The following is a 25,747-nucleotide window of genomic DNA, read 5'->3' as shown; positions in this document are numbered from 1 at the left end:
TTCTGTATACCAGACTCCACATACAGCTGAGGAAGGAATGGTAGCACCCAGTTACCACAGTAAGGGAAATTGATAGGGGATGTATGAGGTACCAAATATAAAGTGCATTTTTAGCCTTTAGAAATTTCAGAGTCAGTGCATATGGCAGGAAGCACAGCCTGCTTGTTACCAAATCATTCTCCGTTTGCAATAGCTGGAGTGGGATGCTCTCATCAATGCTGAACCTTGTGACCCGATTTAACCTCCTCAAGCTCTGGTTCTGTAGGACCTGGGCTCCACCCTCTGTGACACACACGGCCAGCCCTTGACAAGCATGTCACCCAACCCGTCCTGCTGAGAGGATGTTTCTTGCAGCCAGAGTTAAAATGCAAATACATGTTTGCAAGAAAGGAACTTGATTTGGGGTGGGTAAAGAACAATGCAACTATTTTTTTGGTTTTGTTTTGTTTTGTTTTGTTTTTTTAATCCTAATCCTAATGGACTGTTTCTTTAAAAGACTTTATGTTGCTGGGAGTCTGCCCAAAATTGCTTTTAATGAACGGTTGTCTGTTCCACACAGCAACCCAGACTTCCTTTTCCTATCTAGTCCATTGATCAAGGGTCCCTGGAGTCCATTTTTAATATGAGACAGGTGGCACCCATTGTCTTCAGGAAGTTATTTATTGACTTCCCGGGGATTCAGAGGTCACAGGCTGCTGCTGGGAAATTAATCCTCAGCACTGAAACTTCCAGAGAGGAGCGTGGTCTCTCTCTCCCTGTCTAGCTATGGTTGCTTGTCCTTCCTGTGTTCTTTCACAAACTCTTGGTCCTCTCTCTCCGGAGCATCACTATGTCCCATCAAACCCAGACTCTCCACTTCACCCCCAGTCTTTAAGGAACTCTGAGAATGGATTTGGGGTGGAGGGGTGGCGGAGAAAGCCTTCGTCTGTTCTGAGTGGGGATCTGAAGGATTGTGAATGAATGCCTTCTATGTCCCAGTGAATGGCTGTGGCTGTGGGCTCTACGGGCCTATTAAATGTGTTATTCTGCCCCTCTACTGGTGCCTCCAGGAGCTGGAGACAGGGACGACCTACCTGGAAGCAGAGGAATTACTCTGGGCATAAAATCTGAGCCCCACCGTGTTCCTCTTAGATCTTTTGGAACTGAAAGTATCTTCAATTCTTGATGATTTCAGTCCTCCTAAAAATCAACGTAGCTAACATCTTGGGCAGTGGCTTTATCCCTTCTTTAGAGGTATTTCTTGCTTTCCTGATATAAAGTTGAACCTCTGACCCCAGGATCTTTAGCGCTTCCAGAAGTTTAGGACCTTATAGTGAATTCCTGTAGGACGCATACACACTGAGTGGCGTGGCAGACCAAATGTACCACACAATTTTTTTTGAGGACATTTCCTCTCTCCCCTAGACACCACCATATGGTGGAGAGGGGGGGGTCCATAATTGGTTCTATTTGCTTGACGAGATTAGTTGCAGCATCAGGGCCCATTTCTGTCCCCTTGTGAATTTCCACTTTGTCTCTTTAATGCCTTCTTTGAAAACCATGTATCTTTACATTAAAATAATAATGTTAGGGACCAGGGAGGTGGCTCACGGGGGTAAAGGCACCTGCTGCCAAGGCTGATGACCTGAGCTTGATCCCCAGGACCCGGGTGGTAGAAGGAGAGATCAGACTTCCAAAAGACATCCTCCAACCTCCACATACCCTGGGACATGTGCACCTACACAAACAGACAGATAGATAGACAGACAGATAGACAGATGCGCACACATACACACAAATTAAGTAAATAAATAAATGTACATTTAAAATAATAATAATAATGTTAGCTTTCCTTCAGTAGGTGCAAGTACTGCCTGGCTGGGGTGTAGCTCAGTTGGTAGAATATTTACTTACCATTCCTAAAGCCCTAAGGTTCAATCTCCAGCACCCACACTCATTAAATTAGACATGGCGGCCCAAGCCCACAATCCCAGTACTGGGGTGGAGAAGGCAGGAGGATCAGAAGCTTGAGATGATCCTAAGTTACATAGCAAGTTCAAAGCCATCCTACGATACATGTCTTTAAAAGGTATTGGAAAAATACTGCCTTCCAGCTTCACCTGGTTATTATTCCTTGAAAAGCTTAAAAATATTAAAGACAAAAATTGCAACTTATTTTTAAAAAAACTAAGAGAAAGCCAGTGGCTCTTTAAAAAAAAATCCATTATTACAAATTCAACATACACATGCCTTTTAAACTACAAAAGGAAACATTGAGCCGGGTGGTGGTGGTGGTGGTGGTGGTGGTGGTGGTGGTGGTGGCGCACGCCTTTAATCCCAGCACTCGGGAGGCAGAGCCAGGCAGATCTCTGTGAGTTCGAGGCCAGCCTGATCTATAGAGCGAGATCCAGGACAGGCACCAAAACTACATGGAGAAACCCTATCTCAAAAAACCAAAAAAAAAAAGGAAACATTGTATCTTGACATTCCGAAAACAAGAACTTTAATTCCTTATCATTTTTATCCTTTCAGATAGATGTGTAGAGTGTGTGCTTTTACCACACTCTTTTGCCCTCTGCAACATTTTAGGACCCTTTCGTATCAACAAATGTCTGTCCTCTCTTTACCTTACTCCTGCCTTCTAGAGATTCTCAGGTTGTCTTCAAAACTGTCCAAATCAGGATCCAGTCCAGAACCATGAATCCTATCTTGAGGACATGTCCTTCATTCTTCTCCCAAATAGCACTTGAAGAATCTTTTTATGCTACTAGGCTTACAGAAGAGGCCAGTTCAGTGGGTCTCCTACTGCAGAAACCAGATTCTGGGATTGCTCCCTTACAGTATAACTATGGCCCTTGTCACCTGGTTATGTGATTCTAAAAGTAAGATCCAAGGTGTAATTGTCCACTTGTCACAACCCAGAGCCACCTGGAAAGAGTCTCGATGAAGGATTGGGTACATTGGGTTTGGCCTGTGGATATGTCTTTAAGGATTGTGTTAATAAGGGAAGACCTTGTCCACTGTGGGTGGCACCATTCCCTAGGCAGGGAATCTTGAACTATGTAAGAATGGAGAAATCGCTGGCCTGGTGGCTCACACCTTTAACCCCAGCACTCAGGAGGCAGATCTCTGGTCTCTGAGTTCCAGCCCAGCCTAGGACTACCGAGTGAGACCCCAGTCTCAAAAGTGGGAAGGGACTAAGTTAAGCACAAGTAAACAAGTGAGTGGGCGTGTATACATGCCTGCTTTCTGCTCCTGACTGTGGATGTGATGTGACCAGCCTCCTTGGGTCCTTTACTTTGTCTCCTCCAAAACGATGGACTGCAGCCTGGAATTGTAGGTCTACTGATCCCCGGTCCCCCTGAGTTGCTTCTTGTTGGGGTATTTTATCAGAGCAATGAAATGGAACTAAAACACAAGTGTTTGCCGACGTAGGTGAAATGCGTTTGGCTACTACTACACATCTTGGGAACTCCTCAGGGCTAATTCGGTTGATGCTGGGCCGAGCTAGCTCGCACTCGAGACTATAAAAAGCAAACTATAGGAGGCAAAAACAAACTTAAAATGGCCATTTGCAGGCAAGTGTGGCTACGTAAGAAGTGAGACTTTTATAAAACCCATTCTTGTTTTGTACACTTCCACGTCTCTCCTTACCAAGTTCAGATGGAGGTACTCCGGATGAGCCCCGAGCGAGGGTGTCTCACTTGTTTTCGGTGGCCTTGCCACTGTCTGACGTCTTTTCTGTGACATCAGCTCAGTGTGCTGCTCTAACCAGTTAGCTCTCAAAGGCAGAGCAGTAGCTGATGCTTCCTGGGCACGGGCCACCCTGAGATCTCTGCAGAGGGTGGGGTTTTGTTGTGTTTCTTTTATGAAGCCCAGATGGGGAAGGACTTCCTGGTTTTTTTCCTGCCAACTGGCTTCTTCCAGATATTAATCTCGAGGTAGCTTCCTCCAATCTCTACTCTCCTAGCTGGCACCTTGAGACTGTCAGAGGTGGGACTGCTTTTGCCACCATTCCCACGCAAACACGCATGCACGCACATGGCGTGAGGTGCATGCATGGCATGTCAGGGGTGGGACTTTTACCACCATTACCACGCACGCACGCATGCGTACATGCGCATGCATGCTCTTCCTTCCGCTTCTGGCTTTCTTTGGAGAAAAATATAGCCAATTAAAATCAAGCTTGACTGAAAGCCACGGCCACACCCTGACACCGGGATGTTTAACATCCTCAGCCTCCGTGGGATTGCCAGAGAGAAGCAAGGGGAGGGACCCCTGTTCTCCCACAGGCTCTTCCCGCTGTTTTGGGACCTATTTTCTAGCCCGTGCTTTTTAAATTTTTGTAGAAAAAAAAATTGACACACGCAATCTCCAGTTTCATAAACCATCTCTACTTGTTCTTAGGAGGAAGTACTTAGGCAGGTCACAACTGTGCTGAAGGAGCCAGGGCCAAGCCTTCAGCTAACCCAGCAACAAAGAGGAGGTCGGAGCCCAGGCGCTAGATCAGGTTCCCTTGACCTCAGGGCCCGTGTCCTGATTACCGTAGAAATAAATACTCAGTGAATAGTTGTTAAGTTTAACTGAATTGCAGTTCTGGTTGGTTTGTTTTTTTTATAGTGGTGGGGCGCTAGGGTTTTTAGGGGATTTTTTTTCTAAAGGTTTGTATCAGACCTTCCCATAATTTATAGCAGTGAATTGTTTTTTACTCTGGTTGTTTATTTGCTATAGACTTTGAAAACTCCATCACATGTAGTAGCATTATGGATGTTATCAATGATCAATTTGGGAGGGTCCAGCGCACTGTGACGGTGTCAGTGAACCTGGGTTGTGCTTCGGTTCTTGCCTCCAGGCCCCTGCCCTGGCTTCCTTCCTAGTGGACTACAAGCTGTAAGATGAGTTCAAACCTTTCTTCCCCAAGTTGCTTTTGGTCATAGAGTCTATCACAACAATAGAAAATAAACTAACACGGCCTGGAAGGTGTGTAGTTCAATGGTCAGGGTTCCACATTTATGAAAACAAAACCCAACAGTAAAATTTGCCCTTCCAAATGTCACTTCCCAGATTTTTTTCTTTTTTCTTCCTATTACTGTTCTGCGTTCTCATGTAGGCAGTGTGGCTTTGGATAATTCTTTGTTTGGGGATTTAGGCAGAACTAATGAGTATTCCAGGTGAAGTATCTGATTTGAAGTATGTGTTAGTTAGACTGCTCATATGATCAGCCTGTTCTCTGTCTCCCTTTGGCCTAATGTGACCAGATACCCTGAGTTCTTGCCATAGCAGAACTATCATATCAGCTCTCACTCTGCAAAACCTGCTCAACACTGAAAGTCTTTTGGCTAAATGTATCACGTGCACATCTCTCCCTTAGGGCCTCTTGCTTCTTCCTTAGAAGAGTCCTGATCTTGTAACGTGTTTGGCAACGGTAATTTATTAGCATTTGTTTATTGGATGCCTGCTATGGCAGAAGCTAGGTAAGACAGTACAGAGGACCCGGGTCCAGAGGAGAACAGTTGGGATCCCTCCTCTGAAGGCCTCAGTGGAATGGGCAGGGGTGGTTAGTTCCAAGACTGTAGCCTGTTTTAGCAACAGAGATGTCCAATGTAATGGGGCCGCAGCCCGGACGCGGAGGACAAAGAAAGCACGCTAGATAGTGTAATATTTAGGCCAACATTTGAGCAAGAAGGACCATGCAATCAGACAAATGGATTAACCCTGCAACAACCCAAATGGACAGACTTATTGCTGCTACCACCACCCCCAGCTGCCTTACAGCATAGCTTTTGATTGTTTTGTTTTGTTTGTTTGTTTGTTTTTTGAGATACAGTCTCACTATGCTGTCCTGTCTAGTCTAGAACTCACTTTGTAGACCAGGTTGGCCTTGGACTCACGGAGACCTGCCTGCCTCTGCCTCGGGAGTGCTGGGATTAAAGACAGGCACTACCACACCCAGGGAGCAGTTTTAAAAACAACTCCCCCTGGTTCAAGTTTTCTCCTCCCTTCCTTTCATTCTCTCTCTCTCTCTCTCTCTCTCTCTCTCTCTCTCTCTCTCTCTCCTGCTCTCTCTCCCTCCTCCTTTCCACTTGCTCTCTCACTAATACCTGTCATGGAGATTCTTTCAGAATTTTCCACTACTTCTAAGCATTTGTAGACTGAGACTCGGACTCATTTTTACCTGTCTGGCCAGCTTCCACTTGGCTGAGTTGAACTAAACTGATCAGGAATTTGTTTTCTGCTCTCTGAGCTGAGTAGAGAAGGGGGAGGTTGGGGAGGGTGTCCCAGAAGCTGGCGTGTCTCTCGGACCTGCCATCATTCTTGGGGACCCTCATGAGCCGTCTGCAGTCTCTAGCAAGTCAGTGTGGAGAAAAGCTGGTTAAGCTGAGGGGCCGTTTCACCACATTCTGTCTTAAAGTTTGAGAGCCCGAGGTTTCATACTCCAAGCCTTAAACTTAAGGAAGAAAGGGAGGTTTATACATAAAACATGAAGGAGTATTTGAGGCATTTATATTCAGGCTGGGAAGAATACATTTGAATAATATTTGTCATAAATCACAGGGGCAGTAAATATGGCCCCATAAAGAAAATAACAAGAGGATCTTGTTTAACTCCCTCTGAGACATCGTGTGTGTTTGCCTCAGCCTTTTAAACTAACTGGTGCCTGGTTGTTTCTTCATATTTATGAGACTTTTTTTTTAAACCTTCTGTAGTTAAGCATTAGGGATTTATTTTGGAATATTAAGACAGATACTTCTCTGGTTACAGACGGATTTCCTCTGAAAGAAACGTTATTTTATTATTTTATGAAGACAACATGGGTTTTCTCCAGTTTCAAACGTGATACTAGAAAAATAAGCATTGAGAAGCAATCCAGGAACTATCACCCAGAATGACTGTTGTTAATATTTTCAAAATCTTTCTAGAAATTCATATCTTTCAGGAGAAATGAAAATAATCTGGCAGAGGATGTGGGAGGAGGCTGGAGAGATGGCTCAGCAATTAAGAGCACTGGCCTCTCTTCAAAAGGACCCGGGTTCAGTTCCCAGCACCCAAGTCCAGTTCCAGGGGACCCGATGCCCGTCTCTGGCCCCACCTGCCATGCACATGTGCACAGACATACATGCAAGAAAACAGCCATACACAGAAAAAAAATTTAAAGTTAAACAAAAAGTTTAAAAATCTAGAATAAAATGTGTGGCATATTCGGTATGTAAAATGCATGAAATTTAGTCAAATTTAATGTATTAACCAGAAAACAAAACTGAAGTAAAACTGGATGGGGAAGGGCTGGAGAGATGGCTCAGTGGTTAAGAGCACTGGCTGCTCTTCCAGAGGACCTGAGTTCTTCTGGCTTGCAGGGACACATGCAGGCAGAATACTGTATACATAATAAATAAAATAAATCTTAAAAAAAAAAACTGGATGGGGAGTTTAATATTCTGGATTTTTTTTTTAGTTTCTATATTATGTGTTATTTATTGGGTGTACTTGAGAGAGACGGGGTATGTGTATGTGCATGTGTGTGTGTATGTGTGTGCGAGTGTTTGGGCACACACGTGTCACGGGCTTACATGTGGCGGTCAGAGGACAACCTGCTGGAATCAGTTGGTTTTGCTTTAATTTTTAATTTTTGATTATTAGTTTCATTTTATGTCTGGGTCTTTTGCCTGCCTGTATGTGCACCACATTAGTGCTTGGTGCCGACAGAGGCCAAAAGAGGGCACTGGACCCTGGCACTGGAGTTATGAGCTGCCATGTGGGAATCGAACCTGGGTCCTCTGGAAGAGCAGCCCAGTGCTCTTACCTATAGATCCCTCTCTCCAGCCCAGAAGTTTTACTTTCCATGTAAACAAGAAAATGAGCATATTTGAAGAAAATGGAAATGCCAGCATATAACACATTCAGATGGCAAAAACTGAATGGTATGTGGATAATAAGCAAATAATAAAGTCATTATTTGCCATGGCCATGAGAATGCAAAAATCAGAAATATACAGAAAAATAGCCCAGCTGTACAAAAGCAGGGGCTACCAAAGGAGACTATGGAACTCTGAAAGCCGCTTCAACCCTAAGATCAATTAATGAAATTAACCACATTAAAACCCAGTGTCCGGGTGGTGGTGGTGGTGGTGGTGGTGGTGGCGGCGGCGGCGGCGGCGGCGGCGGCGCGGCGGCGGCGCGCACGCCTTTAATCCCAGCACTCGGGAGGCAGAGCCAGGCGGGATCTCTGTGAGTTCGAGGCCAGCCTGGGCTACAGAGTGAGCTCAGGACAACCAAGGCTATTACACAAAGAAACCCTGTCTTGGGGGGAAAAAAGGAAGAGAGAGAGAGAGAGAGAGAGAGAGAGAGAGAGAGAGAGAGAGAGAGAGAGAGAGAGAAGAAAAAGAAAAGAAAAAAAAAAGAAAAGAAAACCAATGATCTCACAAATGAATTCTAACCTAAGATAGCAAATGTGGAGACCCCTACAGAAGGAGCTGTGCTTTGGGGAACTCTTTCCTCATTATTTCTGACTTAACAACCATAGCCCCGTGCCTCTTTTGCACACAGACCGTGGGGCGGGAGTTGCTGCTCCACCTGATCGACTATCTGGTGACCAGTCACGGGAAAGACGCCGAAATCACACACCTAATCAACAGCACCCGGATCCACATCATGCCGTCCATGAACCCCGATGGATTTGAAGCCGTCAAGAAGCCCGACTGTTACTACAGTAACGGAAGGTAAAGAGGGCTTGCTCTCCCATCAGGCACCCACCGGCCCTGGAGAGAGGAGTCACCCCCGATAAAGCACCCCAGAGCCAGTGTTTGTCACGGGTGCCCTGAGGCGCTTCAGGCCTCCATCCTGGAGGACAGTGCATGGTGCCTACCCAGTCCCTCGACCTCTACTGACCAGTCCTCACCCTCCCTGCTTCGTTCGGCCTCTCTCTTTCTCCTGGAACTCTCGGGTGCTTTCTCAGCTCAGGTACTGTGTCCATCCATTTCCATTCTTCACCCCCATCAACTGCCCAAATAGCAGCATTCCCACAAAGACTCTTTCCCCACACGTGTAACGTGTATTCAGTCTCCTGTGTGCCTTCCGACCCTTCGTGGTACAAATTTTATTATGTTTATTTATTTATTTGTGGGGCATGATCGAGGGCCTGCCACGGTGGGCATGGAGAGATCGGAGAATAACTTATGGGAGGTGATTCTTCTTTTCACCATGTGGGTGGGTTCTGGGGAGCAAATTCAGGCCACCTGGCTTGATTGGCATCGGGCACGTTACCTGTTAACCCATCTCACGGGCCCCTAAAGTCTAATTTCTTCTTTACTATCTTTCTCTCCACTAACCTGCAACTACTAAGGGCAGTTTATCATTGTGTTTCTCATCGTTAGCTCGGCATTGGCCTCGCACAGTGGTTCTCCACCTTCCCAGTGCTGCAGCCCCTTAATCCAGCTCCTCGTGCTGTGGTGACCCCCAACCATAAAATTATTTCGTTGCGACTTCATAACTGTAATCTTGCTACTGTTATGAATCATAATGTAAATGTCTGATATTCAGGATATCTGATATGCGGCCCCTGTGAAAAGATTGTTTGACCTCCCCAAGTGTGTCGTGACCCACGGGGTTGAGAACCAATGCCTAAGCATCATACACAGACCATCCCAAATGACCCATTGGTTTATTAATCCAGTACCCTAAGAAGTGTGGGTGTTATGGCCCGGTCTAATAGTGTATTTTGTTTCAAAGTGTCTCAGGGAGTTTAGAGTTTCTCTGTGCTTTATAGACAACGTGTATTTGCACGGTTTATAAATTTATCGGGTTTGCCAAAAATTAATAAGTAAACTCTCACTACTGGAGTCCCTTCATCTTGAACTTTCCTAGCACAGCTAAGCATGGTCACGCCAGCGTTCTGAGGCGTGTTTATATAAAGTGACCAGTCTCTGCCCTCGGGTGCAGGGTAAGGAGCCATCTGCCAAGCGTGGTGACTGGAGCCTTTTTAGGGACTGTTGGTTCCAGAAGTCCCGAATTTAAGAGGGGCAAAGCAGGATGGATGTCAGTCCCTGCTTCATCTGGGGCCTCAGCTCAGGTCTGAGACAGTTAGCCTGGGGCCGTGTGTCTGGCGTCGTGGAATTCTGGCTGTCACCTGTGTTCCTCATTGTTCTGCACAGCCCACATGTGGCTACCCGTGGTGCCTCGGTGTCTAAAAGGCCGTGTTCCAAGAACAAAAAGTCCCAGAATGCAGACAATTGTCCAGCCTTCTCCTGGCGACACAGTAGCTCATGTCCCATCGGGAAAGCAAATCACAACACAGTAGGGGACGGGAACTTTAGGTATGATTCGTGAGAGGTCCCCACATCAATCATCTGCTGCGCGCGCGCTTGCATGCACATCTGGGAAACACCTGGAACCCAAGTCTCAGGTCTGTGCACAGCAAGACCCCACTCCCCCACACCCACACACCCCAATAAACACAATCCTTTCTTTTAAAGGGAAAATTACAACAATTATGACCTGAACAGAAACTTCCCCGATGCCTTTGAAAACAATAACGTGTCAAAGCAGCCTGAGACGCTGGCCGTCATGAAGTGGCTGAAAACGGAGACTTTTGTCCTCTCGGCGAATCTCCATGGCGGTGCCCTGGTGGCCAGCTACCCCTTTGACAATGGTGTGCAAGGTGGGTGATGTCCCCCCCACCCCCACCCCGCTCTGGCAGACCTGAGCTGCAAGCACTCCACCCCCTCAGGAGCAGAATGAACCCTGCAACCCTCGCTTAACTTTCTCTGGCTGGCCGGAAAAAGAGCCTTGCTGTCCCCAGCCCTGAGCAATCCTTCCTGTCATTGGGTTTTTGTTGTTGTTTGTTCGTTTGTGGAAGAAAAGGAGTAAGAATGAATCTCATGTGCACCAGAACGCCCGTAACAGACTATGCAGCTGAGAGTGGCCTTGAACTTCTGACCCTCACAGGCATGCACCACCAGGCCTGATTTATGAAATACCGGGGCTCAAACCCAGGGCTTTGTGCATGCTAGGCAAGCACTGTGCAGCCCGAATGACACGGCCAGCTCGTCCTATAATTCTTCAACAGTGGATGGGCAGTGTGGCTTTAAATGACAGCCAGTAACAAGATACCCGTGGGGGAAATCCGACAGCCAGACGTAGATCGTTTCACAGACGTAGGTCAAGTGGCTAAAAGAAAATAAAACCAGAATGGTTTACCTTTTTTTTTTTTTTAATCTCATGAACAGTGTTGACTCTGGTGGTTCTCAATCTGTGGGTGGCGACCCCTTTGCAGGTCCAACGACCTTTTCACGGGGTTGCATATCAGATGCCCTGCCTATCAAATATTCACATTATGATTCAAAACAGTAGCAAAATCACAGTTATGAAGTAGCAACAAATATAATTTTATGGTTGGGGGTTAGCACAGCATGAGGTTCTGTGTTAAAGGGTCACAGCATCAGGGAGGTCGAGAACCCGGCCTTAGAGTCTGTTGCATGAGATGTTTTAAGTATAAGGGCCAGGTATGGTGGTACACGCCTTTAATCCCAGTACTCAGGAGGCAGAGGCAGGCAGATCTCCATGAGTTTAAGGCCAGCCTGGTCTACAGAGCAAGATCCAGGTCAGCCAGGATTACATAGAGTTACCCTGTCTCAAAAAACAAACAACTAAAAAGAATTGGAAGTGTGACAGCAGCATCCATTAACCTCTAGGAGCACCTAAGGGGAGTTGCTGAACTCCAGAAAATGGCGAGTATGATGAAGAAGTGACTTCATTTTTAGACTATTTTGTGAGATGATACCCTTGTTGGTTAAAAAGTAGAAAGAAGATGGGGGGGGATGGCATATCTCAGTTAGGGTTCCTACTGCTATAAAGAGACACCATAACCACAGCAACTCTTACAAAGGAAAACATTTCATTGTGGGTGGCTTACAGTTTCAGAGGTTCAGTCCATTATCCTCATGGCGGGAAGCATGGTGGCATGCAGGCAGACACGGTGCTGGAGAAGGAGCTGAGAGTCCGACATCTTGACCCACAGGAAGTGAACTGAGTGTCACACTAAGCATATAGCTTGAGCAAAAGAAACCTCAAAGCCCACCCCCACAGTGACACACTTCCACCAACAAGGCCACGCCTCCTACTAGTGCCTCTCCCCATGAGTTTATGGAGGCCAGTTACATTCAAACTACCCCAGGGGGTGTGCAGAAGCAGGGAAGGAGGCTGTCTGCATGTGCTGTGATTGTGTCTGTGATTGTATCAACTGATGTGTGTTGTACATGCCCCTTTGTCTTTCCAACGCAGCAACGGGGACGCTGTTGTCCCGAAGCCTAACTCCAGATGACGACGTCTTTCAACACCTCGCGTATACCTATGCCTCCCGGAACCCCAATATGACGAAGGGAGATCAGTGTAAAAACAAAAGGAACTTCCCCAATGGAATCACTAATGGGTACTCCTGGTACCCGCTGCAAGGTGAGCTCCTTTTCCTTGTCTTTGCCTTGTTACCTTCGGCTGGCATTACCAGCTAGTGTCAAAAGATCTTCAAGGCACAAGGCAGTCCCTCAGTCGGTCTCCATCCCATAATATCACAGGAGCAGTGGAGGTGACCGGTAGTTCTGGAAGATGAGCAGACACGGGCCTCACTGCTCAGGGCCTCCTTCACTCACTCAGACGTTTGTTTGTTGACTCTGCAGCTCAGCAGTTAAGAGCATTGGCTGTTCTTCCAGAGGTCCTGAGTTCAATTCCCAGCAACCACGTGGTGGCTCACAATCATCTGTAATGAGATCTGGCGCCCTCTTCTGGCCCGCAGGCATATGTGCAGGCAGAACACTGTATATATAAGGGGTCTACAGCCAAAGATGACCGGCGCCAGGCTGCCACTGATTATGACCATGCAGGAGTGCAGCCCATGTGGCTAGTCTCTTTCCAAAGATGGCCAGACAAAGGAGGGGTGATGATGGAGGAGGGAGGGACTCAGAGGAAGGCTGTTCCTCTGTTGTTCTGTCCTGTTTTGTCTTCTTGGCAGTACTGGGCAGTGAAGCCAGGGCTTTGCACGTCCAAGTGCAGATTTGAAGTGCTCTGTTGAAGTATCCCCAGCCCGCTTTTCACTTCTCTTTGGAGACAGGGGCTTACTAAATTGCCCAGGCTGGCTTTGAACTTTCAAATCCCCTGCCTCGGCCTCCCAAGCAGCTGGAATTTACAGGCCCGCACCCTCAGGCTTAGCTCACACTTATCAGAAAGAGTGACATCAACACGGAAGCCCAGGGGTGTATAGAAACTGGGACTAGTCTAGATACTGAAAAACACGAGGAGGGATGGAGAGAGGGGGCAGGAGGAGCTTCCTCATGCTAGAGAGGAGTGGCCTTTCCTCCCAGACTACGGCCTGGTCCACCGACAGCAAGCTACAGCCTGCGTGTCTGCACGCAGGCCATTTCCACAGGCGCCTTCCCCAGCTGTCACTCCGGGTGCATGGGCTGTCTAGTGATCTAGCACAAACTGGTACTTTTGTGTCTGGTGGCCCGCTGCCAGTTTTCCAGACGAAGTAAATAAGCATAGACCAGAATTGATGGTGTGCAGGCAGTGGGGCCCGCCAGACACGGAGGCACCCTAAAATTCATCCCGCTGCTCGAGATCTGCTCCCACCCACCTCAGGTCACCAGCAGAGTCCTGGACCTCCCTCTCCGTCTCGACAAAGGACCTTCTGTTCCGTGGCACAACTGTCCTTCATGGCCACTGTGACTGCCAAGACGAAAATCCAGATGTGTGGAAATTCCCAAAGTGGTTGCGAGTTATTTGCAAGTGTGTGTGTGTGTGTGTGTGTGTGTGTGTGTGTGTGTGTGTGTAAATGGATTCAGAGAGGAATAAAAAATCCATAAACTTAAAAAAAAAGAAAATTGAAAGGACAGAGGAATTCTTTGTCAGTAGAATCTGGGTCTATATAGATTACTTAACATTTTGACATTTTCTTTTTCAGTTTTTAAAAAAGATTTATTTATGTGTTCATTTTATGTATGTGAGTGTTTTCCCTGCATGTGTGTCTGGGAACCACATGTGTGCTGTGCCACAGAGGCCAGAAGAGGGTGTCAGCTCCCCTGGAGCTGGAGTTACAGAGGGTTGTGAGCTGCCGTGTGGGTGCTGGGACCCAAACCTGGGTCCTCTGTAATTGCCGACAGTGCTCTTCACACACACACACACACACACACACACACACACACACACACACACCACAGCCATCTCTCCACCCCTTGACCATTTTGTTGAAACTGAACTTCTCCGATACCTGGCGGAACTGAGAAGGCCCTTTTGCATTTTCTCAGGCGAATACTGTAGTAATTGCTTTTATCATCACAGACAATGACAGATGCATCTTAGAGGAGGGAGACTCTCCTTCACCTCACACTGGCGTGATGGGTTGAGGCGGGGGGTGGGGCCGTTGGCAGATCAGGAAGCAGAGGCCACTAGCCAGACCCGGGACAGATGCCACCCTGCCTCTGCCAGGACCAAACATGAGCCTGCAGGAGGACATTTCCTATTCAAACCAGACCAGGTATCAGGTGTAAGAAGGTAAAATCCACTTCCTTCAAAGCTACTAGAGGGCTGGTGATGTGGCTCAGTGGTGGGCCACCTACCCAGGATGATGGTGAGACTTCAGTACAGTACAGGAGCAAGAGAAGAAACAGAAAACGTGCTGCATTTCATCAACTCTAAGATGTCCATTCCTATGAAATACAACATGCCACCAGGGAAGACGATTCTAAAATCTCCTCAGTTAAATACAGGGTTTTCAGGCATAAACTTTAAGACACATAAATCCAGAGATGTCACATAGGAAACTTCACACCAAACAAAATATGCTCTAACTATAACCTTTGGAAAGTAGGGTCTCCTAATGTCTTCTGTGGGTGGCAGAGACCAGGGTGAAACCATTTTGCAGGAGCCCTGTGGCTTTGGCCCTCGTTATGACAAAATGTTTCTAAGGCTCAGAGAAAGGACCCTGTTGGGCTCAGACTCAGGTCCCTGTGGCTTCCAGCTGGTCTCTGCCACCCACAGGCAAGAGTCCCTGGACCTGCGTGACTTAATACCTATGGCTACTACCCTGAAGAAGGGACTGCTGTCCCGATTGGATGAGGTGATAGAGAGGTCTTTGGAAAGAACCAAAAAGACTGAATATTCAGTAAACATTAGACATTATTATTTCCTCTAAAACTAGGGTTCTTGGATTTAGTTCATGGATTTTATAGCTTACAGAGATATTTTATAAAGAATTTTTTAAAATTGTGTGTGTGTGTGTGTGTGTGTGTGTGTGTGTGTGTGTGTGGTGTATGCCACATGTGTGCAGGTGTCTGAGGAGGCCAGGAGGGGTCAGATCCTTGGAGCTGGAGTTATATCTGGTTTTAGCCACGTGATGTGGGTTCTGGGAGCTGAACTCGGGTTTTCTGGTAAAGTACCAAGTACTCTTAACTGCTGTGTGTTCTCTCCAGCTCTACAGAAATATTTTTCAGAAGAATCTTACTCCGCTGTCCTGGGCAGCCCCTTCTGCAGGTAGTAAGACTACTTATCCCACTGCCTTTTTGTGGCATAGTCAATAAACGGTTCTTTTTTTCTTTTTGTGGGATAATTTTAATTGAAAATGTTTCTGAGGACATGAGTACTGGATTTACATCATCTCCTCTCCTCCCTCTCCCAAATAAGTTACTCTTAAAAAAAAAAAGAAAGAATTCCTATTCTAGCTTGTATCCATATAAGATATAACTTCTGCCCCTCAGCCATATCCCTAGTACTTTCCACTTAAAATGCAATTTAAGGAAAAACTGTTTGAAATGTAAGATTTCAAAAAATAAAAAGGGATCTTTCTGCACCTCTCACTTAATTTTGGTGCATAGCTAAACTTCAGTCAGCTCCAACCCAGTTACCTCATGGGATTCTTTGTGTCTGTCTGATCACGTGGTGATAAAGATGTGAAGCCCTGATGTGACATGTTAGTTAATACAGCCGACGCCTCTTTTTCCATTTCTAAGCACTTCCTTGCCACTGTCTCGCTCACACACTTCCTAGGCATGTGACACTTGGCTCCTCTCCAGCGTTAGACTTTAACAAAAATCAAATGTGCTTGTTTTTAGGTGGAATGCAAGATTACAACTACATCTGGGCCCAGTGTTTTGAAATTACGTTGGAGCTGTCCTGCTGTAAATATCCTCGAGAAGAGAAGCTGCCATTGTTTTGGGATGATAACAAAGCCTCTTTGATTGAATATATGAAACAGGTGCACCTAGGTTTGTGTCTAATAATTCTTGTTAACACACACAGCATGCCTAGAACCTTTGGGTTAAGCATGTACAAAACCTCTTGGGAGCTTGGGGAGGACTTCGTTTTCAGTCCCAGGACTAAGCGTTTGGATTAAATATTTTATCCACAGCGTGTGAGAGGTGCTGTGCCCGGCTGTTCATAAGACAGGACGGTTCGTGTTCACTTGATCTGAGGGTGTGAAAGCTCAGGGTGCCCCTAACTTTACATATTGAATGATACATAAATCCGGCAAAAGAGCAGGAAGACCTGATGATAGGCTTTTGCAACATCTCCGATTAGAAGCCTAGTCTGAGCCCCCTAGATGGATCCGCAGGTGAAGGTGTCTGCACCATGCCTGATGACCTGAGGTTAGCCTGGGAGCCCACAGGGTGGAAGGAGAGACTTGACTCCTGCAAACGGTACACACACACACACACACACACACACACACACACACACACACACACACACGTGTGCCTCCAACACCCAATAAATAAATCAATGTGAAAATTTTTACCCAAAGCCAAATCTCACCAGCATCTGCAGAACACTGCAGACATCTTCATTGGCTCTTTCCCCCTCCCTCTTATGTAATCGCTCTGTTGTTTCCTTGGCTGTCACTCTGACATTTCAGCTTTCACCGAGTCCCCATGGGTCCTGGAATAATTTAACCGTTCCACCGGGGTTCTCCCAATATCGATCCTTCATCGTGTTACTCTGAACTCTTTTCTGAAACTCACCCTTTGTCGGTGTCATTGGGGAAGTGTGACAGACGTGACATGTCTCTGCACCTCACAGCTTTCCCTGTAGACTTCTAATCTAGCTGTGCAGATGCCGAGTCAGGGCGGGCTTGCTCGCTGTGTTGCTAGGATAGGACTGTGAAGGAGCTGTACAGCCCAAAAATTACCACACAAATTATAACGTAAGTAGTGTTAGTATCAATGCAGAAGTAATAATACAAGCCCATTTAATCGTGTTGTATCGAGAATATTTGTCTGTCTGCCTGTTCCTTTAATCAGCTGGGAACTCACTTAACAGTATGTTTATTAGCGTCTCAACCCTGCCCCCTAGTGGTTTGAGACAGGAATTTTTTTCTGATTAAAAAAAATGAAACTTTAAAATTACTGATGCGTGGTTGTTACTACTTAATAGAAAGTCTCGGTCCCTATTAGTGCCCTGCCTGAAGTAGGTGATGAAGGCACGTGCCCCTTTATCGGTACTCCCTGGTCCTTGTCACACCATATTCATCCACTGATTCAGTTCACCGCGTGCTAGGAGGCTTCTGAGTCTGAGATGGTGACCCATCTGGAAGTCTCTACCTTCCCTATCTGGGATGGAAAAGCCTCCGCTGTATGTAGCACAGGGGCCTGGCCGGGAGGACAGGAGCCAGTGTAGACGCCACAGGTTTTGGTCACGCGGCCTCTCTGAAAGCTCAAGAAAGCACTAGACTTGGGTGTGGTCGACTGAGAGTTGGGAACAAGACATCCTCCCTGCTTCGCGCCAGCCTGTTCTGTGGCTTCAGAGGGGCTGCTGGGACTCACAGGAGACCTCAGTCTGAACCTGGGCTCCGTGGTTCCGTGTGGCTGTGTTAGAGGATGTTCTTGATGTGGGCTGGGAAAGATATCTAGAGATGTTAACACCCGAGGTCGCTCAGACGGTAAGTCTGAATTCTGGGCATGCAATGTCCTTCCCTGGGAGGCAGAGTACAGTGACCAGCTGCTGCCCTGGCCCTCCCCTGCACTCTAAGGCGGATCTGAACCTAGAGGCTGAGGAATGGCTTACCCTACCCCCCACAATCCCCCCCTCCCCCCCCCCCCCCCCCCCCCCCCCCCCCCCCCCCCCCCCCCCGCGCACGATAACTAAGCAACCTGGCTCTGAGAAATTGGATAGGTACTGAGCTCCAGAACCATGTTGGACCAAGAGATGGATCTTTCATCAGATCCAGAACAGGGTGCTGCATGATCAGCAGGCTTGAAGGAGTACTTTTCTGGGAACTGTCTGGCTCCCACTCTGAATAGTGACCAGATTCCAGATTCTACCATGGAGAACTCAGGAGGCTGTGCGTGTGTGTCTCCCAGGGAAGCTCGTGCCCTCCTGGCACCTTCAGGTTTGACAACAGGGCTGATTTTTTTTTCCAACCATTGGCTTTCCCCTCTCTTGCCATCGTAGGTCTTTCTGAACCTGTGGGTCTACAGGTCTCTTTTCAGTCTTCAACTTCAGTACCCTGAGTAAATAGTAAGAACAAATACAAATGGGACTTTGAATAAAAAGGCAAAAGAGGGAAAAGCCACATGAAGATGGGTTTGCGGAGCTGACCTCCACAGACACCGTGGAAAGGAAACGTGGCCTTTGAGAACCCATTCCCTGGGGAATGAGCCAGGAACTGAAGGAAAGGCCTCGGCAGGTCATCTGGGTCAGAGGTTTGCTTCACGGTCGAGATAAGGACTTGGTCACTAAATGTCAAGACCTTCACCTTTCCCCTCAATCTTTTCTAGAGGACACTGTTGAATGTGTGCCCGGTGGTTTTCTTCCGTGGCAAGTAATGGCTGAGTGTAGCTATTTGCAGATAGCCCAAGGTCTTGTTACCACGGTGGCTTTTCATGGATGTCATTAGGCACAAATGACTTCACTTTAAGATACCCTGGCTTGTTTGTCACTGGAGGGACAAACTGGAATATGTGGCCGGTGTGGTTCAGGGGAGAGTTTCCTGGGATGCAGGAGGCCCTAGGTTCGATCCCCAGCATGGGGGGCATTGGAGTCTCGGAGTCGGACAAGTCTAATAGAATGGGTTTAGTGTGGATTCCAGAGACTGGCATCTCAGGTCCAGCTTTGCCACTTAGGTGACCATAAGACTAAGGATGGGGGCTGGAGGATGGCTCAGGGGTTAAGCCAGAGGACCTAAGTTCAATTCCCAGCACCCACATGATGGCTTACAACCATCCGTATGAGATCTGGTGCCCTCTTCTGGCCTACAGGCATATATGCAGGCAGAACACTGTATGTAATAAATAAATCTTTTTTTTTTTTTTTTTTTTTTTTTTAAGACTAAGGAGGTTGTTGAGGGCATGGATTTGATCCTTGAACCACCAAAAAAAAAAAAAAAGACGAAAGTTATTTTAATCACTCAAAGCCTTATTCTTCACATTTGCAATATTTTGTTTTGTTTTGCCGTCTTGGCGATTGCTTATCATGCTTTGTGGCCATTGCTTATCACGCTTCCTCCTAGACAAGAATTTTACCACTTAGTTACTCCCTTGGCCCTGTAAAAATCTGATAACAGCCTTGTCATCTTGAAGAGTTGATGTGAAGAGTCATTGAGAATATGCACCGGTAGCCCTTAGTATACAGCCTGGAACACAGTAATTGCTCATTAAATGTGGGCTGCTCTTACTAAAAAGAAGACCCCATCAGTCACTTCCTTGGTTCAAGCAACATTGTGGTTATAATTTTGCTTCCCGCTTAGTTTGCCTGGTGTGAAGACAAACCTCTGAAGTCCTTAAATGTTGACAACTATCTTGTGAGTGAGTAGTTTTTGTTGGGGACTTTAGAGCATTCACCACCATCATGTGTCAGTACAGTGTGATGAATGAGTAAACAACTTGGAAATGACAGGAATGGGTATTCTTGTTTCTGATCTTCTGTTTTGATAGTGTGTGCTAACTACTGAATAGCCAATAACCAGCCAGTTTAAGCTATAAACCAGGCTTGTAGCTCGGCTGTGATTTACAGGCATCAAAATTACTCTCTTAACACTGTTAAGACAGATTAATACTAGGAATATATTTCTTAAGTCATTAAAGAGGAAATTTCTTCCACGTGCCATAAGAGGTTTTATTTACTTTTAAATTCTTCAATTTTTATTATTATTGTGCCAGGCAGGACACATGTGGAGTTCAGTGGGCAGGTTTTTAGGGAGTCTCTTCTCTCTTTCCACTGTGGGTTCCAAGGCTTGCCCATCAAGCACTTTTACCCACGGAGCCATTTCACTGACCCAAAATCTGATATGTATATTTAATTTTCTTTTTGTCTTGCAGGTGTAAAGGGTCAAGTGTTCGATCAGAGTGGAAATCCATTGCCGAATGTCATCGTGGAAGTCCAAGACAGAAAACACATCTGCCCGTTTCGAACCAACAAGCTTGGAGAGTACTACCTGCTTCTCTTGCCGGGGTCCTATGTGATCAATGTAAGTGTGTAAGGCCAGCTAGTGTGAACAGAATGCAACCTTGGATGGTCCAAAGTAAGGGGAAAAAAAATCTTAACTGTGGGGACAGCAAGGGAGAAAGAAAAGAGAAATCCGACCTGCGATAGGAAAAGAGTGGAGAAGGTCGGAATGATGGGAACAAACCAGGAAGAAAAATCATGTGTTTTCCTCACTGGCAGATAATTCTCAATAGACGCCAAACAGGTTTTTTTTTCCTTCAATTTTTCCATGTTCGTGTACGTGTGCTATGGCACACATGCAGAGGTCAGAAGGCGGGGCGTGGGGGGGCGGGGCGTCAGTTTGTCCTTCCAGCAAACTCAGATTAAACTCAGGTTGTCCGGCTTGCACGGCAAGCGCTTTCACCTGGTGAATCATCCCACCAGCTCGAGAGGGCTGTTCTAATAAACACGTGCAACCCCATTATTCAGATCAGGAGCAAGCCGAGGTGAGCCAAGGTGCCTTGCACGGCCCCCTGCCAGAGAGAGGCCAGGGCAGCAAAAGGAGACGCTGTATTGTCGGCATGAATGAGGGAGAACTCGGGAGACAAGCAAAGGAGTAATGACAGGATGGTTGGAAAGGAACCCAGAGAAAAGAAGGAAGGAAGCACCTGGAAACTTCAGCCCTGCCTGGCCCCGCCCCCGGGGGAGGGGCCTGCGGGAGAACTGAGAGTCAGGAAGGCAGGGGAGTGCCCGCAAGCTCCCGCGTGCCAGGAGACCATGAATGAAAAGTCAAGCTCTAGATCCAGTCCGGGGGCTCTCCCGCTCCACAGAAGGCTGTCACTTCAAACTCTTCCTTGCCATTCCCCAGCCACGCCGGACGCCGTCTTGGCGTAGGAGCAGGTAGCCCCCACCCTGGACTCTGACCGCAGCCTTGGTCCACTATTCATTTCACTGAACAGAAGACAGACCCCTCAGAGCCCAGCCGCTACCGTAGCCCAAGCCCAAGTGCCATCTCCTCTGCCCTACAAGTTCTAGGGAAGGCTCTGCCAGCCACAGCCTTGGCACTGCAGCGAGCCAACGCCTCAGTCCACAGCTTCACTACACCTGTCGATCAGGAGCTTCGACAGGTGCCAGCTGAGCCCCACAGCTCCAGGGACAGAGCTCCCAGGAGCTTCAGACCAACCACTCACCTGGTGAAGCTCCCAGGAGCTTCAGACCAACCACACAGCCTTGGGACCACGACTGCAGATGCAAACCGTCTCAGCTTCCCTGAGGTAGAAGGTACCTACCAAAGCCTGTCTGTGAAAGGCTCATAGGCAGTACCATACGGAATGGGGAAAAGCCTGAAACATTCGCTCTCAGGCCAGGAACAAGGCAAGTACAGGAGGTCTTAGCAAGCGCAATTCGGCAAGGAAAAAAATGGGTATCAGAATTGGAAAGTAAGAAGTTAATTATATTTACAGATGTCATGGTTTTATGCTTAGGAAAACCTAACTTCCATCAAAGAGCAGCTGAGCCTTACAAATTAATTCTGGGGAGTTACAGGATAAAAGAATCAATATTTTTAGAAAAAACAGTAGCATGTATATGTATCAGTAATAAACTTGGTGAAAAAGAAATTAAGACAGCAATTTCATTCACAATAGCTACCAAAACAAATGAGATGTTTAAAAATAAATTTAACCAAAAGATCCATACCATATAAATTATAAGCACGATATGGTGGTACATGCCTTTAACCCCATCACTAGAGAGGCAGAGCTCCAGGGCAGCAATGAGACCCTGTCTCGAGAAAAGAAAACTGCAAACCACTAATGAAAGCATTTATTAGAGAACACACAAAACTACCCCATTCATGGACCAGAAGAGGCAACATCATCAGAATACCTTACCACCCAAAGTGATCTAGAATCAATGCAGTTCCCATCAAAAAAAAGCAATGACTTCATAGAAATAGAGGGAAACACACACACACACACACACACACACACACACACACACACACACACACCAAATTCATATGAAACCATGAAAGACCCAGAAGAGCCAAGCAATCCTGTTGGGTGAGGGAGGGGGAGAAGGCAATGCTGGAAGTATCACAATACTTACCTATAAAACATACTACAAAGCTACAGTAATTAAAGCAGCATGCACAGGCATAGAAACAGACATGTAGGCCAGCAGAACAGAATAGGGAACACAGAAGTTATTCTGTGTTCATATGGCCAGCAGATCTTTGAGGAAAACACCAAGAGTATCCAGTGAAGAAAAGATAATCTCAATAATAGTGATGGACATTTGTATATGAATCAAACTTGAACTTTAACTTTTTTTTATTATTATTATTATGTATACAGCATATATGACAGCAGGCCAGAAGAGGGCACCAGATCTCATTACAGATGGTTGTGAGCCACCATGTGGTTGCTGGGAATTGAACTCAGGACCTCTGGAAGAGCAGTCAGTGCTCTTAACCTCTGAGCCATCTCTCCAGCCTGATCTTTAACTCTTAATATACACAAAAGTTAACGTAAAATGGACCAAAGGCCCAAATATTAAACTTGAAAACAAGGGAAACACTTCAAGACATCGTGTAAACGATGAATTCTTTTTAGATAGGGCCCCAAAGGTACAAAAGTTAAGATAGACAAGGAGATAAACAAATTATGAATCATGGCAAAGGAGCCAATCAGCAAATTCAAGGACAGTCTCCAGAACTGAGAGAAAAGAGGTTGGTTTCTAGGATGCATAAGGGACTCAAAAGGAAGCCTTAGGCAGGTGGATTCGCTGAGTCCATGGCCATCCTGGACTACACAGTGAGTTCTAGGCCAGCCAGGACCTCAAGACACAAAGCAAGCACAATCTAGCTGAAGATGCATAAGAACAAAGCTAGAAAAACTCAAGTTAAAGGCAAAAAGAAAAAAAAAAAAAAAAAAAGCCGGGAGGTGGTGGCACACGCCTTTAATCCCAGCACTCAGGAGGCAGAGGCAGGTGGATCTCTGTGAGTTCGAGGCCAGCCTGGGCTACCAAGTGAGTTTCAGGAAAGGCGCAAAGCCACACAGAGAAACCCTGTCTCGAAAATCAAAAAAAGAAAAAAAGAAAAAAGAAAAGAAAAGAAAAATTCAAGTTGTTGTTTTTTTGTTTTTTATTTTTAAAAAATCCGTGGAAGGGCTCAGCAGTTAAGAAGACCCCGGCTGGAGTCCCAGAACCCACAAGGCAGTTCACAACCATCTGTAACTCCAATTCTAGGAGGTCTGATGCCCTCTTCTGGTTTACGTGAGCACTGCATGCAAGTGGTACATAGATACAGGCCCAAAAAAACCATGCATATTAAAAAAAATTTTTTTTAAAGGAGTAGAATTGTACACTTAGATCAATGGCAAAGAGAATGATAGCAAATTGTGGGGAAGAGTTCCAGTAAGGATACTGAGTATAGACTCGGTACAAAGGAAACCACCCTTACCGTGGCACGCTGTGAAAATGACTGTGGTAGAATCGGCCTGCTGCCTCCTCCTTTCTCCTGACTCACACACCAGATGCTGAACCTGTCCCTGACCTAGCTTCATTTTGTAATTCTTGGTATCAGCAGACACTGGGCAAGCTCAGCGGGCACCAGCCCTGTCCCCGCCCCCCTACCCTCCCCATCCCCCCATTCCCCGGCCTGGGAGGCTGTCACTCAAGGCGCAAAGGCTGCCTCCTCGTGGCGGAGATGACGTCTTCAGCCTTGGCCCCACACGCTTCTGAAATCACTCATGCAATTGTTTCTTGTTCCTCCTCAGGTTACAGTCCCGGGACATGACCCCTACCTCACAAAGCTGACGATCCCAGGGAAGTCCCAGACCTTCAGTGCTCTTAGAAAGGATTTTCACCTCCCGTTGCGAGGGCCGCTGGGTTCCATCCTTGTATCAGATCCTTCGTGCCCAACGATTCCTCTGTACAAACTAAGGCCAAACCACTCGGCTGCGACAACGCCCAGTTTGTTCGTCTTCTTCGTGACTCTTTTGCACATATTTTTCAAATAAAGTGGAATGTGAAACTCAAGCTCCATCACCACCTGGAATCAGGGATTGGTCACTCCAGGTTATGGCAACTGTCCCTCTTGGGAGACAGCAACGGGGATAAACTCCACTGCTTTCCCCAAGAGGAACACTGGATGTTTCCAAACCCAGCAGAGAGCAACGTACCACCACGATAAAAGCGATCTTCAGTCTGGATGAACGGAGGTCACTGCCTAGCAAGTGCGGCCCACATACACTCCATCCTGAGGTAGCCCCAGAAATTTGAAAGAAACTTGAGAAGCAAAACAGACATCCCTAGAAGAAGAAAAAAAAAGTTAATTTTTGTATACAGAAATCCAAATGGATCCAAGCAGCAATGATGGACACTTCCTGATCACCTTCTATGCATGACCTTGCCATGAGTGCTATTTGTAAAGAGCTAACACTACGTTCGTATAAGTGGTTCTCCCTACAGGAAGAAATTTCTAGATAACAGGACTAAGAACATTTACTTTTCCAGCATTCTAAGGAGAAATGAGAGGAAATGGGCAAACATGCCTGACGTGTGTACAGAACGCAACAGATGAAGTGGCCTCTGCCTCTGGTGCCAGTGTCCTTGCCTCCCTGCACCTGATGCCACCACAGTCCTGTTAAGATGGCCCCCTCGTACGTAATCCTGGTCTCTTGCCTGAACCCCCGATGCAGGGCAAGCTGTTCACTAGACACACCCACCTGGATACGACCCATGTGAACTTCACCACATCCTGTTGACAGTTGAGACACCGCCGTGTGAGGGCTGACCCTGCTCCGTGCGTCCTTGGTCCTTTCTTCATTGTGTGGATCCAGTCAGGCACTGAAAGCGGCTGTATTGATTCGGCCCATCCTCTCCATGCCAGTTAACTCCCCTCACTGCTGACCCAGCTCCACTGTCTATCGCTCCTAGGTATCTCTTTGCCAGGTCCATCTTCCACGCAGCCCTGGAGGAAGGGGGCTGCCCAAAAGCCCCTCCGTTCCCTGAACGCAACACAGTGCTCGAAGTCCCAGATCTGGATGTGATTCTGACATCATGACCACATCTTGCTTCCCACTCAGTAAAACTCCACTCCAAGCATCTCCTTCAACCAGGAAGCCTTGCCGTTTCTCTCCCGTGAAATTCCAAATGATCTGGGTCAAGGCCAGTCCTCTTGGACCCTTCAAATGAGCTGGTTGTCTTGGTTACTAGTTTCCAGCACAATGGTGCTATCTACTTCATGCTGGCTTTCTCTAGTACAGCATGGGCTCTCCGAGGCCAGGAGCTACTTGTTGGAAAAGTTCACTCCTGCATCCTCAGAGCCTAGCACAAAATAGGAAAGAAATGGTTGCGGGAAGTG

At 46.9% G+C, this 25,747-nt stretch overlaps 1 protein-coding gene across 1 annotated transcript in view; it reads left to right on the top strand.

The window, feature by feature from the left end:
- Cpm (carboxypeptidase M) overlaps positions 1-25,498 on the top strand; it is a 74,621-nt gene extending 49,123 nt beyond the window's left edge. The window contains exons 4-9 of the mRNA XM_059245519.1: positions 8,524-8,696; positions 10,449-10,633; positions 12,256-12,426; positions 16,074-16,226; positions 20,274-20,422; positions 24,159-25,498. Of these exons, the coding sequence (XP_059101502.1) occupies positions 8,524-8,696; positions 10,449-10,633; positions 12,256-12,426; positions 16,074-16,226; positions 20,274-20,422; positions 24,159-24,401 (1,074 nt within the window). The 3' untranslated portion in view covers positions 24,402-25,498. The remainder of the gene's footprint in view (positions 1-8,523; positions 8,697-10,448; positions 10,634-12,255; positions 12,427-16,073; positions 16,227-20,273; positions 20,423-24,158) is intronic.
- Positions 25,499-25,747: the final 249 nt, after the last annotated feature.

Source organism: Peromyscus eremicus, chromosome 18 (genome assembly GCF_949786415.1).
Source record: "Peromyscus eremicus chromosome 18, PerEre_H2_v1, whole genome shotgun sequence".
Classification (NCBI taxonomy): domain Eukaryota; kingdom Metazoa; phylum Chordata; class Mammalia; order Rodentia; family Cricetidae; genus Peromyscus; species Peromyscus eremicus.
This window is presented reverse-complemented; position numbering and strand designations above follow the sequence as displayed.